Source organism: Cariama cristata, unplaced genomic scaffold (genome assembly GCF_000690535.1).
Source record: "Cariama cristata isolate BGI_N322 unplaced genomic scaffold, ASM69053v1 Scaffold35125, whole genome shotgun sequence".
Classification (NCBI taxonomy): Eukaryota; Metazoa; Chordata; class Aves; order Cariamiformes; family Cariamidae; genus Cariama; species Cariama cristata.
Window position 1 is genome coordinate 1 of NW_009618701.1, and position 14,247 is coordinate 14,247.

The 14,247-nt window shown below is 38.2% G+C and overlaps 1 protein-coding gene across 1 annotated transcript; it reads left to right on the forward strand.

The window, feature by feature from the left end:
- Nucleotides 1-639: 639 nt before the first annotated feature.
- On the forward strand, nt 640-12,909 carry LOC104156942 (vacuolar protein sorting-associated protein 4B-like; the record flags this gene model as incomplete). Its single annotated transcript, XM_009700966.1, has 9 exons — nt 640-779; nt 2,228-2,446; nt 3,815-3,965; nt 5,234-5,301; nt 8,219-8,338; nt 8,581-8,737; nt 10,244-10,392; nt 10,562-10,643; nt 12,690-12,909. Coding segments are annotated over 9 exons (1,306 nt in total), but the record flags the coding sequence as incomplete, so codon positions are not given.
- Nucleotides 12,910-14,247: the final 1,338 nt, after the last annotated feature.

The following is a 14,247-nucleotide window of genomic DNA, read 5'->3' on the forward strand; positions in this document are numbered from 1 at the left end:
GAGCGGCGGGGCCTGGCGTCCACCTGGGAGGCACTGTTGCCTCTTGTGGACTAGACGCACGGTTTGGCTTAGGTTTCTTCCAAGACTACTGACTGTAGGAAGTCTTGGCCCGCTCTGTTTTTCTATTTGTGTTTACCCTCAGTTGGGGCTGTATAATCGATTCTGCGGCTGATTGGCAAAACAGATCCAGAAGTGACCTATGTTAAAAATAGTAATTTTCTCTTCACCTGTTTTGAGCCACGATCACTTCTGTAAACTTATGTCGGCCACGTAGTGCTTATACTGGTAACGCTAGGGGAGATATCATAGGGTCTAGAATAAGCAGAAGAAGAATAAACCTGTTTAAGCTGATGTTCTTTCTGAGATTGATGTTCATCAAACTATCAAACCATAGCCTGATAAATACAGTTTTTGCCTCATGGATAGTTAGAACTGATCATCCATGCCCTAGTTCATAAAACTTTCTCACAAATTATTTCCTGTTTGATAGCAGTGTACTTCGTCACAGTAACAGGCTGATACCAGCTGATATAATCAAGTAGTAGAGCTGAGAATCTAATACCCAAGTAATAGTCTTTGGGTATTTACAAAAACAGAGTATACCCGTCAATACATGATGTAGACTTTTTTCTATTTCAGAGGAACAAGGCTGCAACATGCCCTGTTTTCTCACAGTTCCGTTTTAGGAGCTGGTCTTTGCCATTTATTCTTTGGATTTAGTGTCACATGCATCACTGTCTTTGTTGTACTGGATCCAGGAATCATTGGACCATCCTATGGTAATTTAAGTCACTAAAGGGACTTAAGAACTTTTAAGAAGAAAATAACTTCTTTTTTGGGTTAATTTTTGCTCTTTTGCTGGATTTAAATGGCACATAGAGGGGCCTAACAGAGCGCACACAAGGTGAGCCGCAAGGAGGGAACTGCCTATTCGTACATGGTAAATTGCTTATCAGCTCACGGGTTCTCCAAAAAGGAAAGACTCAGTTCTGTTCCAAAGAAACAGATGCTTACAGTGTTCCAACACTTCCTGCAACAGAGCTGTAGAGTCTGCTTTATTGGATCACTCTTTATAAATAAATTACTCTTTGATTTTGGCTAGATCTGTTGGGATGATCTTTACCACCAAGACAGCAACACAGAGTTAATAGAATGAGAGATTTTGCTGTTTCTTCTTTCATGGGTACTGTTTACTAGCTTTGTTTTGCCTGAAACACATCAGACTGTCCAGATAGTGGCAAGAGTATCTGTACTGGAATGTCTAATGAAAACTTGCTGCAGTTGAAGCTCTCCACCTTGCTCCCTGACATTACCATAGTCATCCTGAGCATACTAACAATGCTTAGGAGAAGAAATTGACTGAATGTGGAAAAATACATGTGGGGCTATAGAAGATTTAGTTGGTGCTGGTTAATGCTGGGTAACTGACTGCCTTTTTTAAACTTACATGAATTAGTCATTCAAACTGGCAATTTTAATTGTCCTGAAGTGGTATAGGCATTCCAACGAGCAAAGTGTAATAAAAGGTAATAAGCACTTAAGAGTGAAGCAATAACGGTGATATCAACAAATCCAGAGGCCGGTGTATGCAATATGATGGCTTAGATCACAGTTTTATATGAAACTAGCTCAACAAATAAATTAAAAATCCATCCATAACTTCTCCTGGAACTTTTCTTGATGTTCGTGATTTGGGTACATTCTCTGTCTGGTGAGGTTTTTTTCTCGCCCCCCACTGGAGCGGTAATTAGAATTTCTCACTTGGATATCGAGAACCTAAATCTTTGTAGAGAAGCCAAACAAATAGTCAGTCTTTGAAGATGTCTCCCAGCATAAGGTTGGAAGAGTGATAGTGCTAGTTTCAGTGCGTTGTAATCACGTACTTCCTGTATTGACTCTGCTTCTGACAGGCTTTACTGATGTTATCAGTCATAGTTCAAAGTGTCTGGGTCTGTGATGAAAAAAAAACAAAACACCTTAGAATGTATTTCCAACTCTTTCCGTAATAAATGCAAGAGATTGGTAAGGAAAACTGCATAGACAAACCAGTAGTAGTTCCAACTTAGTACACAGAAATTTGTTCTCACTTACGCTTTTTTGTATGCTAGTAGATTTCAGCAGTTTGTTAATGACTGTTCATAAAAAGATAGAAATATTGTGTCAGGTACAAAGCACCACCTAAGATTCGCAATCAGTTGCCTTCAACTTTTTGGGGGAAATGTTGAAGAGCAGAAAAACCGGCCATCAAGAAACAGCCAGAACAACAGCTTAAAATGTCTCTTTGATCATGCAAAATGCTGTTGTGCAGCACTTAATTATTTGCTTGTGTTACAGAAAGCAATAGACCTTGCTAGCAAGGCAGCGCAAGAAGATAAAGCAGGAAACTACGAGGAAGCCTTCCGCTTGTACCAACACGCTGTGCAGTATTTTCTCCATGTTGTTAAATGTAAGTGTAATGTGTTGGATAATTAAGTAGAGTTTAGTAGTCAAATTGCACAGAGTAATCTCTGATGTTGACACCAGTATTTAAATTTTTACTTTCATTGTCATCAGTTGATACTTGCTAGTTGTAGTTTGAGGTCATATAATTTGCAGCTTTTGCTTTGTGTGCTTGCTCCATTCTCGTAAGAATTCAGGTTATTTTTTACTTGTATTTTGTTTTAGGGTTTTTTAAGACAAGGAGGCAGGGGTTTGCTGTCTCTCATCTGGACTTTTGTAGCAATGTTTCAGGCTGACCACTGCACAAGAAAATGTGACAATAAGTACAGGGATCCTTGTATTTCTGTTGTGCTGAAAACCACGTGTTACACAAGAAGTCTTTGCTGTATCTATGGAGTTCTTTTTCCTCCTTAACTCATGCCGCTTACCTTTCTACAACGTCCCTGCTGGCATTTTTTGCTCCTCCTGAACTTGCTGTTCATCTTGGCCAACAAAATGTATGAGATGGATTTGTATGTTGTACATTTTCTTCAGTTTCCATATTCTCATTATTTTATGCCTTTTCACATGTCTGTGTACCTTTTGTGTCATGTCCAGTGTTTGTATGCAAGGAGTGGGCTTCCTTAATGTAGGCACAGCTCTAATGTAAGTGGGGTAGGGTTGCTCACCTGACATAAGTGCACTTACAGATCTACGTAATTTGAAAAAACTCAACTATTTTCTTTGCAGTCACAATAATTTATGCTTATCATTTCCTATCGATTTATATTTTATGGACTTTATCAGAATATCACTTTCTGTGCTTTTAACAATACTGATGTACTTTTGGAAACTTAACACATAGACGTATTGATTGCTGATTTGAAATACTGTAATAGTGAGTAAGAGAACAGTGTGGTTGTTGAACCACACCTAACTTTTTCAGATGTTTTATGTAATTTTTTTCTTTATGATGTGAACATCTTTTTAAAATTAGCAGGCTATGGAAAAATAAAGTATACTTCCAAATAAAAATTGCTTAGCCCAAGCAGCTTCTTGATGAGCTATTTTAGAAAAGGAATTATTAAGACAATGTATAGCAGCTTGAAAGGCTGACAGAAAAGCTTCCAGTGCCACTGTCTGTAATCCTTTACAGTCAAATTTTAAGCCAAAGCAATGTTCAGGTGTGTATTTGATTTCTGGTACGTGATGAAATCCTTCCTGTCGCTTCTTTCCATGGTATAGTGGAAAAAATAAGTAGTTGAGGTGTTTGGTTATATGGTGAGCCCTGAGAGAGATATATTGATAAGATACAAATATGGTGATTTAGTCTTGCTTTCTGATTGATGCACCTGTGTTTTGCTGTTAACAAAGCATTGTTTCTCTTCAAACTTAGATGAAGCACAGGGTGATAAAGCAAAACAGAGCATTAGAACGAAATGTACAGAATACTTGGACAGAGCAGAAAAGCTGAAAGAATATCTGAAAAAGAGACAAAAAACTGCACCAAAACCAGTTAAAGAGTCTGGTCCTACTGATGGAAAAGGGTATGTTTTTGGAGAAGGTAAAGCAAAATACTTCCTGAACTCAGCTCTTTCTAAAATTCAACTCTTCAAAGATCATTTAACTAGTCTTTTTTAAATGCTTCAGGTGACTACTAATGCTGAAATACAGTGGGCTAATAAAAGAAAAATAACATGAATTAGCATCACTGGCATTTCTGCTTGTTTACTAAAATGTGCAAACCTTTGCCTAGGAAATTCACGGAAGAATGAAAAGTTGTTTCAGACTAACACATGATTATCGGATTTAATGGCATTGAGACTGATGACCCTTAAATTTTTTTCTACATTCACATACTTACTAACTAGAAAATAAATTCAGGTTGATGATTACTGGGGCCTGAGTTTGATCTGTCTCACACTTGGTAAGAGATGCAAAGCTCTGTGTAGTTCTCTGCAAAGTTCTGTAAGATGGACTGAATCACTCTAATGCCTTGCTGCTGCATAGTCTCTCTGCTGCTTCCCTTTTATTAGATTTGTTTTTCACTTTGCGTACTAGAGAGCTGAACAAGCAGAACCTCTTTTGCATTTACTGCTGCCTTTATGGGGATAGGAGAGAAGGCAGCTTCAGGATGATACCTTCTGGTGGGATTGCGTGTTTTAGCAGTCCTGAACAGCTGGAGTTGCTCACTTGTCTCTTGAAACTTCTCTTGATTTTCAGTCTCCTTCATTGTCTACTTGTCTCATCAGTTTTATTTTTTGAGCTGTACTGTGTTCTGCTAGTTTATAATAGAAGGAAGTGGTAATATCACAGAGGCTACGTGTATTTTCGTGACCTCCACTCCAGTTGTTCACTATCTATTATTTTTTTTTCCCTCTTTAACTTCCAGTTTCCTTTGCTCTGACAAGACAAGGGCGTACAGTTTCATAGTACTAGATGGAATTGACCAAGTCCTGTTGCAATTCCAGATAGGGGACAAGTGCCAATGTCTACAAATAAACCATTTTAGCTCTTCCGTGTTGCTCGTTACAAGAGCTGTTGTTTCCTAAAGGCTGGCTCAAAGCATGTAGAAGTGTGGGCTCAGACTCATAAGAGGAAGTTGCAATGGTGAGGAGGGTGCATTAAAAAGGACATGGTGTAGAAAAGCAGGAGTACAATGATGCAAACTTGTGGAGATCTGAAAGCATGTCAAGGTTTCTTTCACTCCTCAGACTGGTGGTTTTTCTGCTTTTTTGCATTCTGATTTTTATCGTAAGACAGCAGTCTCTTTTATTGTATTTCAACTTTTTTTTTTTTCTTGTTTCCAAATCAGGAATGACAGTGATGGGGAAGGGGAGGCAGAGGATCCTGAAAAAAAGAAGCTGCAGAATCAACTTCAAGGTAATTTTGAAGCATCTGTTTCTTTAATTTAAAGAGGTGACTTCAGTCAAGCAAATTCCTACATTTTTGCCACCTAAATGTTATGGATTAACTTACTGTCTGTAAATGGCTCAACTAGTATGTACACCTCACGTACAAAAGCCTAGTCTGTATGGAAGTATGAGTTTGTGTGCTCTGAAATTATACAGTGACTATGTTGAAATGTATCTCCTGTACCCTGTGCTTCATGTTAAAATTGTACCATTTATCAGGATAACATTTTCCAATGGGAGAAGTTGCAAAATCCCGGGTAGCTATTGGCTAAACTGAATCAGTATTTTTTCCTCTTAAGTGCATTAGAGTATTGCCTAGAGGCTAAGGTAACAGGCACCATACAAACCCTTAGTGTAATCAGGACTATTTTGACAAAAAAGCTTGTGCTCAAGTTTAGGAGTTGAGAACGTGGATTCTTGCCCATTTATAGTAACGGGCAGCGTTTTCTTATATGCAGTGATGGTGCTTTCCCAGTTGAGTAACATTGAGTTGGGTTTTTGAACTCAAATGCTGAATACAGTCAGTGATGCAATGTATAGAGCTACCAGTAGTTTTGTACACAGTAAAAAAGAGGTTTTGTTTGATATTTATTACCCTTTAATGATGAAGAACTGTTCACAGCTTCCCTGCCAGAAGGTGCTTATGGATCTGAAAAAAGTTCATTGTTCTCATCCTATTTTTCAGTGTAACAAAGATGAAATGCATTTACCAGATCTCTCTGCCTGTGTAATTTGAGGAGCTATTGTATCATATTTGGAAACTGTGTCATGCTTTTTCTACTTTTCTGCACACCTAATCCTATGCACAGTTATATGGGACAGTTTCCTATACTTTAAAATTACAGAAAAATGATAAGCATTGGACTCTTATCCTGTCTCTGACTACAAAGACTTTGTTTCTTCCCACATGAATCTAACCTTCAGTTCTTACTCCAAGAAAGTTTCTTGCACCCACCATTTCTTTGATAAAATGACAACGTTCTTGCTTGAAAGTCTGAGATCCTTGGTACCTTTAAACTTAACACAGGAATCTGTTACTCAGATAGTACAAGCTCTGGGCAGCCTTCAGGCTACGCATTTTCATTTTGCTTCCCGTAACAGCCACAGAGATTTCCTGTATTTAATTTTGCTGCCTTGTTACTCCTAGCTGACTTTGCTTTATGCAGCTTTCCCAAATCTGTGGGTATTTGTCAAGATTTTAATTACAATAGCAACTTGGCTTATTGTGGGAGAAGTGACTATAACATTCAGACTGGATAATAGTTGTGGTTCTGTTGTCATATACTCTTGTTTAGAATTTTAAAGGCCTTTTGCACTCTATTGCTTAATCTTCCAGCTATTAATTTACACCTGCAAAATTATGAAGCCTACAAATCCAGTTCCATTTCTGTCCTGGTACAGGTAATCTCTTATAGTGCAGTGACTTCAGTTACCATGGTGTATCTGGTGCAGATAACTCTGATATTTCAACTTTTAAATAATCTCCTATTCCTATCTGAACTGTTACCTATTCTGCTAATTATTTTAGTGATGGAGCCTATAGTTGTGTTTACTTTAAGAAAAACTGAGATATAATCAACCTAGAAAAAGGATTTAATGCACTGGAAGTGGGTGGGTGAATTAATTCCAGAATACAGATTGCAAGCTAAGACAGTTTGCAATGAACTTTGTCTATGACATTTGTAATAATATCATGTTGCTTTGGGACTCTAAATTCCAAATTGTTAACAATTGCAATTGTTAACAGAAATCGTTCATTTCAATCTGATAGAAAAGGAATGCAGCAAAAGAAAAAATCTCAAACGAGCCACTTAAAAAGTAAGCAGGTGTTATTTGCTTTATTCATTAGCCAGTGAGTAACAGTAAATTTTGAATCCTGTAGAAGAAAAAAAGCCTTACATTACTTCACAGAGCCCTGAAGGCATAAGGTGAAAGTGGTTTTCACCAGCTATTTTCTTGACAATCGTGAAATGATAGAAAGCCCCTTGTAGACAAATAGGGCAACCGAAACTTTCAGTGTATTTGAGTACTTAAATAAGCATTGGGTTCGTTAGCATTTGTTCATCTGAGAAAATTTCTTACTTTTTAGATTTGCCTTGGCTAGGATTACAAAATCTCATATGCAATTACTAGCTCAGATACAAGTTGTCCCATGTAAAAGTAGTCAAGACAAAATCATATTTAGCATGTCACAGTAACCAATCTGACATCTGAAGAGAAGGCTAAATTACCGCTCAGTTAGCTAAAATCAAGCTCAACTTCTTGATTGAGCAAAATAAGACTTGGTGATAAACTTTGAGAGAACATGGCTAGACTAAGATACTTCTGCAGCTAAGCAGGCTCCATATAACCTTTCTGGAGCTTTCAGCCCTAGCTGTCAAAGATCTTTGCCGTTAGATGATCCAATTATTTGCTGCGCATCTGGAGATACGTGACAAGTTACTTAATCTGCTGGAGAATCTTACAAATCCTGGGCTAGTGAGCCACCTTGCTTCCCTTGTTTAAAATGAACTTTCCGATTTTTCAGGAAGTACAATGGTGGTTTAGTGAGGAGATGGTGCCTGGGTACCTATTAGAGAAGGTACTCCTCTGTGACTACTAAATGCACATTTACTGGTCAGTTATGGACTAGCTTTGACCATTGCCGGACTTCTGCTAACTCTCAAGTATTCTGGTTATCTGTGGTTTATTGTGGTAAAACAATGTGATAGATTTCTGTAGAAATAACATCCATTTGACTAACAATTTAGATCTACTTAGAAATGCCTTGTTTTTATGCAGTATGGACATGGGCATAGATTTCTTAATTATTTTTTTTCCAAAATGGAATTTATTGAAGTTGTGAAAAGATCTGCATCACTAATTTATACAATCTTTTCTTACAGGAGCCATTGTTATGGAGCGACCAAATGTCAAGTGGAGTGATGTTGCTGGCCTCGAAGGTGCCAAAGAAGCACTTAAAGAAGCAGTGATCTTGCCAATTAAATTTCCACACCTGTTTACAGGTCAGAATTATAGTATTTATTTGCTATTGCCCTGTCAGGACCAGCACTGAGATCAGAGAACAGTGTTATGCCAATGTATCAGAGACTCAAGCTGAACTCTTAACAAAAGAGATTGTGATCCATCTGACAGAAGTTTCATGGGTAGATGTGGAAAACCTCTGAGTAAATTAGAGGAGCTTCATCAGAAGATTAGGTTCAGTCTTTCTACAGTATTTTGAAGACTGCCGGTTTCTCTCTTGCAGGAAAGAGAACACCCTGGAGAGGGATTCTCCTGTTTGGACCACCAGGAACAGGAAAGTCTTACTTAGCAAAAGCTGTGGCAACAGAAGCAAACAACTCTACCTTCTTCTCAGTATCTTCCTCTGACCTTGTCTCAAAGTGGTTAGGTGAAAGTGAAAAGTAAGTTGGAGTTGCCAGAGGTCCAGGAAGACATTGGCAATAAGAAATTAATATAGAGCTAGATAACTTGCTGTAAGGAAATTGAATTTGAGGGAGAGGTCATGTCTTTTTAAAAACAAACTTCAGGTGTTTCAATGCTTTGTGCTGCAGTGCCACGTAAAGATACCTTATGCTATGTTTTGTGCTGCTGCAGCTGGACCTCTCTTCAGTGCTCAAGATAGTTTTTAAAACTAGCTCAGAAAGGTTTCAGGAGCACCATGGAGCTCATTCCCCTTCTGAACTTAGCTGTGACTGCACACTACATCAGTCTGAAGTGTTGGGGTTCTCTGCCTCTTGGCATCTCCCCGCTCATCTGTCTCAGCAGCTGTGCTGTTAACACGTGGCATTTCTTTGTCCATACGGAGGTGGTTTTTTTTATCCTGATTTCAAACAAAATTTGGAAGGCAGAAGAGACTTGCAGAAATAGGTTGAAGGAGAGGAGCAGCCATGAAAGAAAATTTCCTGATTCCCCATGTTAACTCTTTGTGTGTTACTGTGTAATATGTGAAGAAGACCAGGAAGCCTTATGTGACATGTTAACTGCAGTCTAGAAGTGCAGGAATTTGTCTGTTTAGGCTTCCAGTGAAGATTTCCTGAGTTAAGAAAAAGCTCTGGGTTTGTTGTACAGAGAGAACTTTCATATGATGATAAGAATATTTGTCAAAACCATACTTTAATAGTTTGAAGTATGGGACAACTGAGCAACACTATTTAAAGTTGATAGGATGAGGAAGAAAGGCCATTACATGAAGTGTTTGAGCTGTTTGGTGGTTGTTTTGGGGTTTTTTTTCCCCCCAAAAGCTGGAAACCTTAAGCTGCTTTTATTCTGTTGCAAAAGGAGTACAGAACTGGAATCCAGCTTGACATTTTTTCTGTTTGACTTCATTTGAGACTATTGCCCGAGAGTTAGTGCTGGTAATGTGAACAATTTCCCAACATGTTCCTATTTATTTTCCTTTTTAACTTAGCAAAATGTGTTAGTAAGATATGGCTGCATTTTTTGATTGGTTTTTATTTTTGCAAACCAACTTTTCTTGTCATATAAAAAGTATTTAGTAAAGTTGTATAAAATAAATATACATGTTAATGCTTACAAAATCTCTAGAGTTAATCTGATTAGGTTATAAATGTTGAATAAGAGAAAGCCATGTTCTTTTGGAACTGTCTAGAGTGGTGCTTTTGTATAGTCCAGGCTGTCTTGTAGAAATGTAAACCGAAAAAGGGCTTTTTCTTGCAAAACCGTGCCTGAAGTACTCTAGAACGTTTCACCTCCCTTTATGCTGGGCTATCTCACTTGGTATAATGCTGAATCTTGGAGCTGGAAAAATGTTGTATCTTTGAGTAGCTTTATATTAATACTTTTCCTTTTTTAGCTGTCTCTAAAGGAAGTGACTCTATCATAATCTTAAGTTACGTGTCTTTACAGGTGTAATCATTAAGATAACTGAAGCTCTTTCCTTTTTTAAGACTAGTGAAAAACTTGTTCCAGCTTGCCAGAGAAAACAAACCTTCTATTATCTTCATTGATGAGATAGATTCCCTCTGCGGGTCAAGAAGTGAAAATGAAAGTGAGGCTGCTAGACGGATAAAAACAGAATTTCTAGTCCAGATGCAAGGTAAGTTTACTTGGTTTTCAGAATCAAAGGAATTAAGAATGTATTTTAAGCATAGCTTGAATGAGAACAGTAAAAAGATCTGCAGTTCCACCCCATTAAATTTTGACTACGTTTTAAAACACTCTCTCTTCATCATCTAAACGGTGAAATGATTTCTGCCCTAATACAGGGGTTGGTATTGACAATGAAGGAATCTTGGTCTTAGGAGCGACAAACGTACCCTGGGTTTTGGATTCTGCTATCAGGAGACGGTATGATGGCATTTTTTTTCATGGTATGAAATTTGCAACTGTTGTGAGGGTTCAGTCTGGGACTACTTGAGGTAGTAATCCAGCTTATGTTTGCAACATGGCTGATGTTCTACAACTCAGTTCCATGAGAGGGACTGAGCCAAACTAATAGCCCCTTGCCCTTTTAAAGAGGTGGGTTGTTTACTCTTTTGTTGGCCCTGTAGTTTATTTGATTTCTTGGTTAGATGGTTGTGCTTGAGCAAGCAGAAAACTATTCTGTTTCCTTGTTGGTTGGCTTTCTGGTGGGCTTGGGAGACAAGTTAGAAAATATGTACCTCAGAAGGGCAAGAGCGGGTAGAGCTTTCATTTTCAGCTGTTAACAAACTGTTGAGTAGTTTGAGCTCTTTCATAGAAACGTAGCCTTATGTTACACAGAAATACCATGTTTTTCTACTGGTCACGCATAGTTTGTGATCTTTTGAGCATGCTTTAACTGCTGTTTTGTAGATAAAGGGCTTCCATACCTGTATCTGATTAGCTGGATCTTTCTTTGAGCTGCAGAGCAGCAGAGGACAAATACAGCTATGTGGACATGATTAGATTGTGATGAGGGGACAGCTTGGATAATGGTCATTTTTGTAGGCTAAACAAACATTACTTTCTTTGTGACTGCCACTGACCTTTATTTATATACTTAATTCAATCTGGCCATACTTTGACTGGGGGTTGGACCAGGTGTCCTCCAGAGATCGCTTCCAACCTGTGTAACTATAGTTTTGTGTAAGACTTAGATGTGAATGTGTTGCTTAAAATTTCAAGTCATTCTTGAAATTACAGCTGTGGGGTCTACAGTACAAGACAGACATGGACCTGATTGAGTGGGTCTGGAAGGGAGTCATGAAAATGATGAGAGGGCTGGAACACTTCTCCTGTGAAGACAGGCTGAGAGAGTTGGGGTTGTTTAGCCTGGAGTAGAGATGGCTCAAGGGAGACCTCATTGTGGCCTTTCAATATATAAAGGGGGCTTAAAAGAAAGATGGAGAGATGTTAGGGTTTTTTTTTAACCAAGGCCCGTAGTGACAGGACAAGGGGCAATGGTATCAAACTGAAAGAGGATAGGTTTAGGTCGGACAACAGGAAGAAACTTTTTACAATGAGGGTGGTGAGGCACTGGAACACGTTGCACGGAAGTTGTGGATGTCCCATCATTGAAGTGCTCAAGGCCAGGCTGGATGAGGCTTTGAGCCAACCTGATCTAGTGGAAGGTGTCCCTGCCCCCAGCAGGGGGTTTGGACTAGATGACCTTTAAAGGTCCTTCCCAACCCAAACCATTCTTTGATTCTCTGCAGTGTGAAAGAGTAGCTCTCTAACTCTTGTCCATAAGACTTAAAGCAACTTGTACAAAAATGGCAGTAATCAAATTAATTTTTCATGGATTTGGCCCACTTTGTCATGTATATCAAGTTAATTGCGTTCTATGGAATTTGGAGTTGCTCGCTCTTTGTTGGTGGGAGGTAATCCCCACTGTGAGAACAGATGCTGCTTCAAAGGAAGAACTGTGGTTATCAACGTTTTCTACTGACAACTGTATTGAGAATATGACTTCAAATTTGCTTCCAACTATGAGGTCTTCCTTAATTTAGTTGGAGACTAGAAAGTGGTTGTGTCAGCTTCTTACCAGGCGGCATTTTCTTTGAATGTGAAAACTGTTCAAATACACTTCAACACTTAAAGACTTTGTCCCCTCAGTGTGTTTTCTTTTAAAACACAAACTCTGCAGGAGAGAATCTGGAAAAACGTCAGTCTTAAGAGAAGATCTTGTTCATGAAAAGGAAGTAGTTGTTATATTCTGGATGTTAGATTATGCTAGCTATAGTATTATTTATGAGAACAGGCTGTTGAATATTTGCCTTAGAATTTTTTTTTTAAAGGTTTATAATACTGAAACTGCTCCTTTCTAATATTGTTAGGAGCAAACTATATACTTATTTGCATAAGCTTCTTTCTACAGTGCACCTGCATGAGCTAGCATCTGTGGAACATTCTGTTTTTTCTCTTTTAAACCAGGTTCGAGAAGCGTATTTTTATTCCTTTACCTGAAGACCATGCCAGGACTTCGATGTTCAAACTTCACCTTGGGTCAACTCCAAATCTCCTAACAGAATCAGATTATCGAGAGCTTGGAAAGAGAACTGATGGCTATTCTGGTGCAGATATAAGCGTCATTGTACGTGATGCACTGATGCAGCCTGTTAGGAAAGTGCAATCAGCTACTCACTTTAAAAAAGTAAGTAGGAATCAAAAGTTTTTTGAGTTATTTCATCTCTGAGAACTATCTTAATTTGAAAATTTGGTTTTGGGTAATACTACACGCTTATGGATGCCCTTTTTATCAACCAGGGGAAAAATTGAGTATTCCTACTCTTTTTTTTGTTTGTTTTTTTTTTTGTTTGTTTGTGGCTTTTTTTTTTTTTTGCCCTTGCTCCATCCCTCCTCAGTCCAGTGGTAATTTTGGTAGAGCTAGTTTCTGGGTATTCATGCTGTGTAATCCAAGCTCTGATGAGACTTCATGTCTCTAGGTAGTTAAAAGCATTCAGTTTGAAGTTTGACTTAAATGGGAATGTTACAGAGGTGCCCTTTTTCTAGATCAAGTTCCGTGGTTCTTCATATTTTTCTAGTATGTTTAAATAAATGTATCCCTCATCCACATGGGAAGAGGTGTATTATAATTATGCACATTCTGCTTACTTGGTATGTTTTTTGAACTGAAAAATGAAGATTCTTGTAAAGTTCTGGTAAAAACTTTGAATCAATGTTACTTGCAACAGTCGTAAAGATGCAAGACAACTGAGCAAGGTCTGTGTTTCATTGTTTACAGCAGCATCCATAGGATGCTCCATGCTGCCCAATGTGAAAACTAATTTACACTTACTTAGGTGCACTCTAAAGAGACTATTGAAACTATATCGTTTGTCGTATCTTGCAGTTACCTCTACAGACTATGTACTGACTTAAGAAACGCTTCTTCCGAATGTTTGGATCTCAGAAACTTTATCTGACAAAGAACCAATTAGAGTTTTTTAGCACCAATCTAAATCCATGAAACCTGGGAATGCTTCCCCACCCCAGAGAATTGCACGTATAGGTCTTGTTCAATCAAATTAATTGTTCCCTATAAACTATTAAGCTATTAGGTGGACAAAAAAAGTGTGATAATGTTATCAATGGTTATAAACAGAGTTCCAAATACCTTCAACATGTATATTGGTTAAATAAAATTGTATTTTTCCTGTGTAATACTTTTTTTAGAGCAGACCTAGACTAAAAGTTTGGGGGTTTTTTTACATTTTTACTGTAGACTTTGATTTTTACAGAAATTCACATATCTTGGGTGAAGGTGGGTCAAGGTATTCTGCAGAGGTTTTTGCTGCTGTAAAGGGAAGCTTTCATTTGTTGCTCCGTAAAAGAGCAGTTGTGGGGTTGGGTAGGGTAGGAAAAATTTTAGATCCTAAGCTGTCAAGAGATACAGACCATGTAACTTGTGTTGGCAGCAGTTCTTCATTATCTCAGTTACAATTACAATTTTTTTACCATAACTCAGCCTGACATAAAAGGGTTAAGGGCC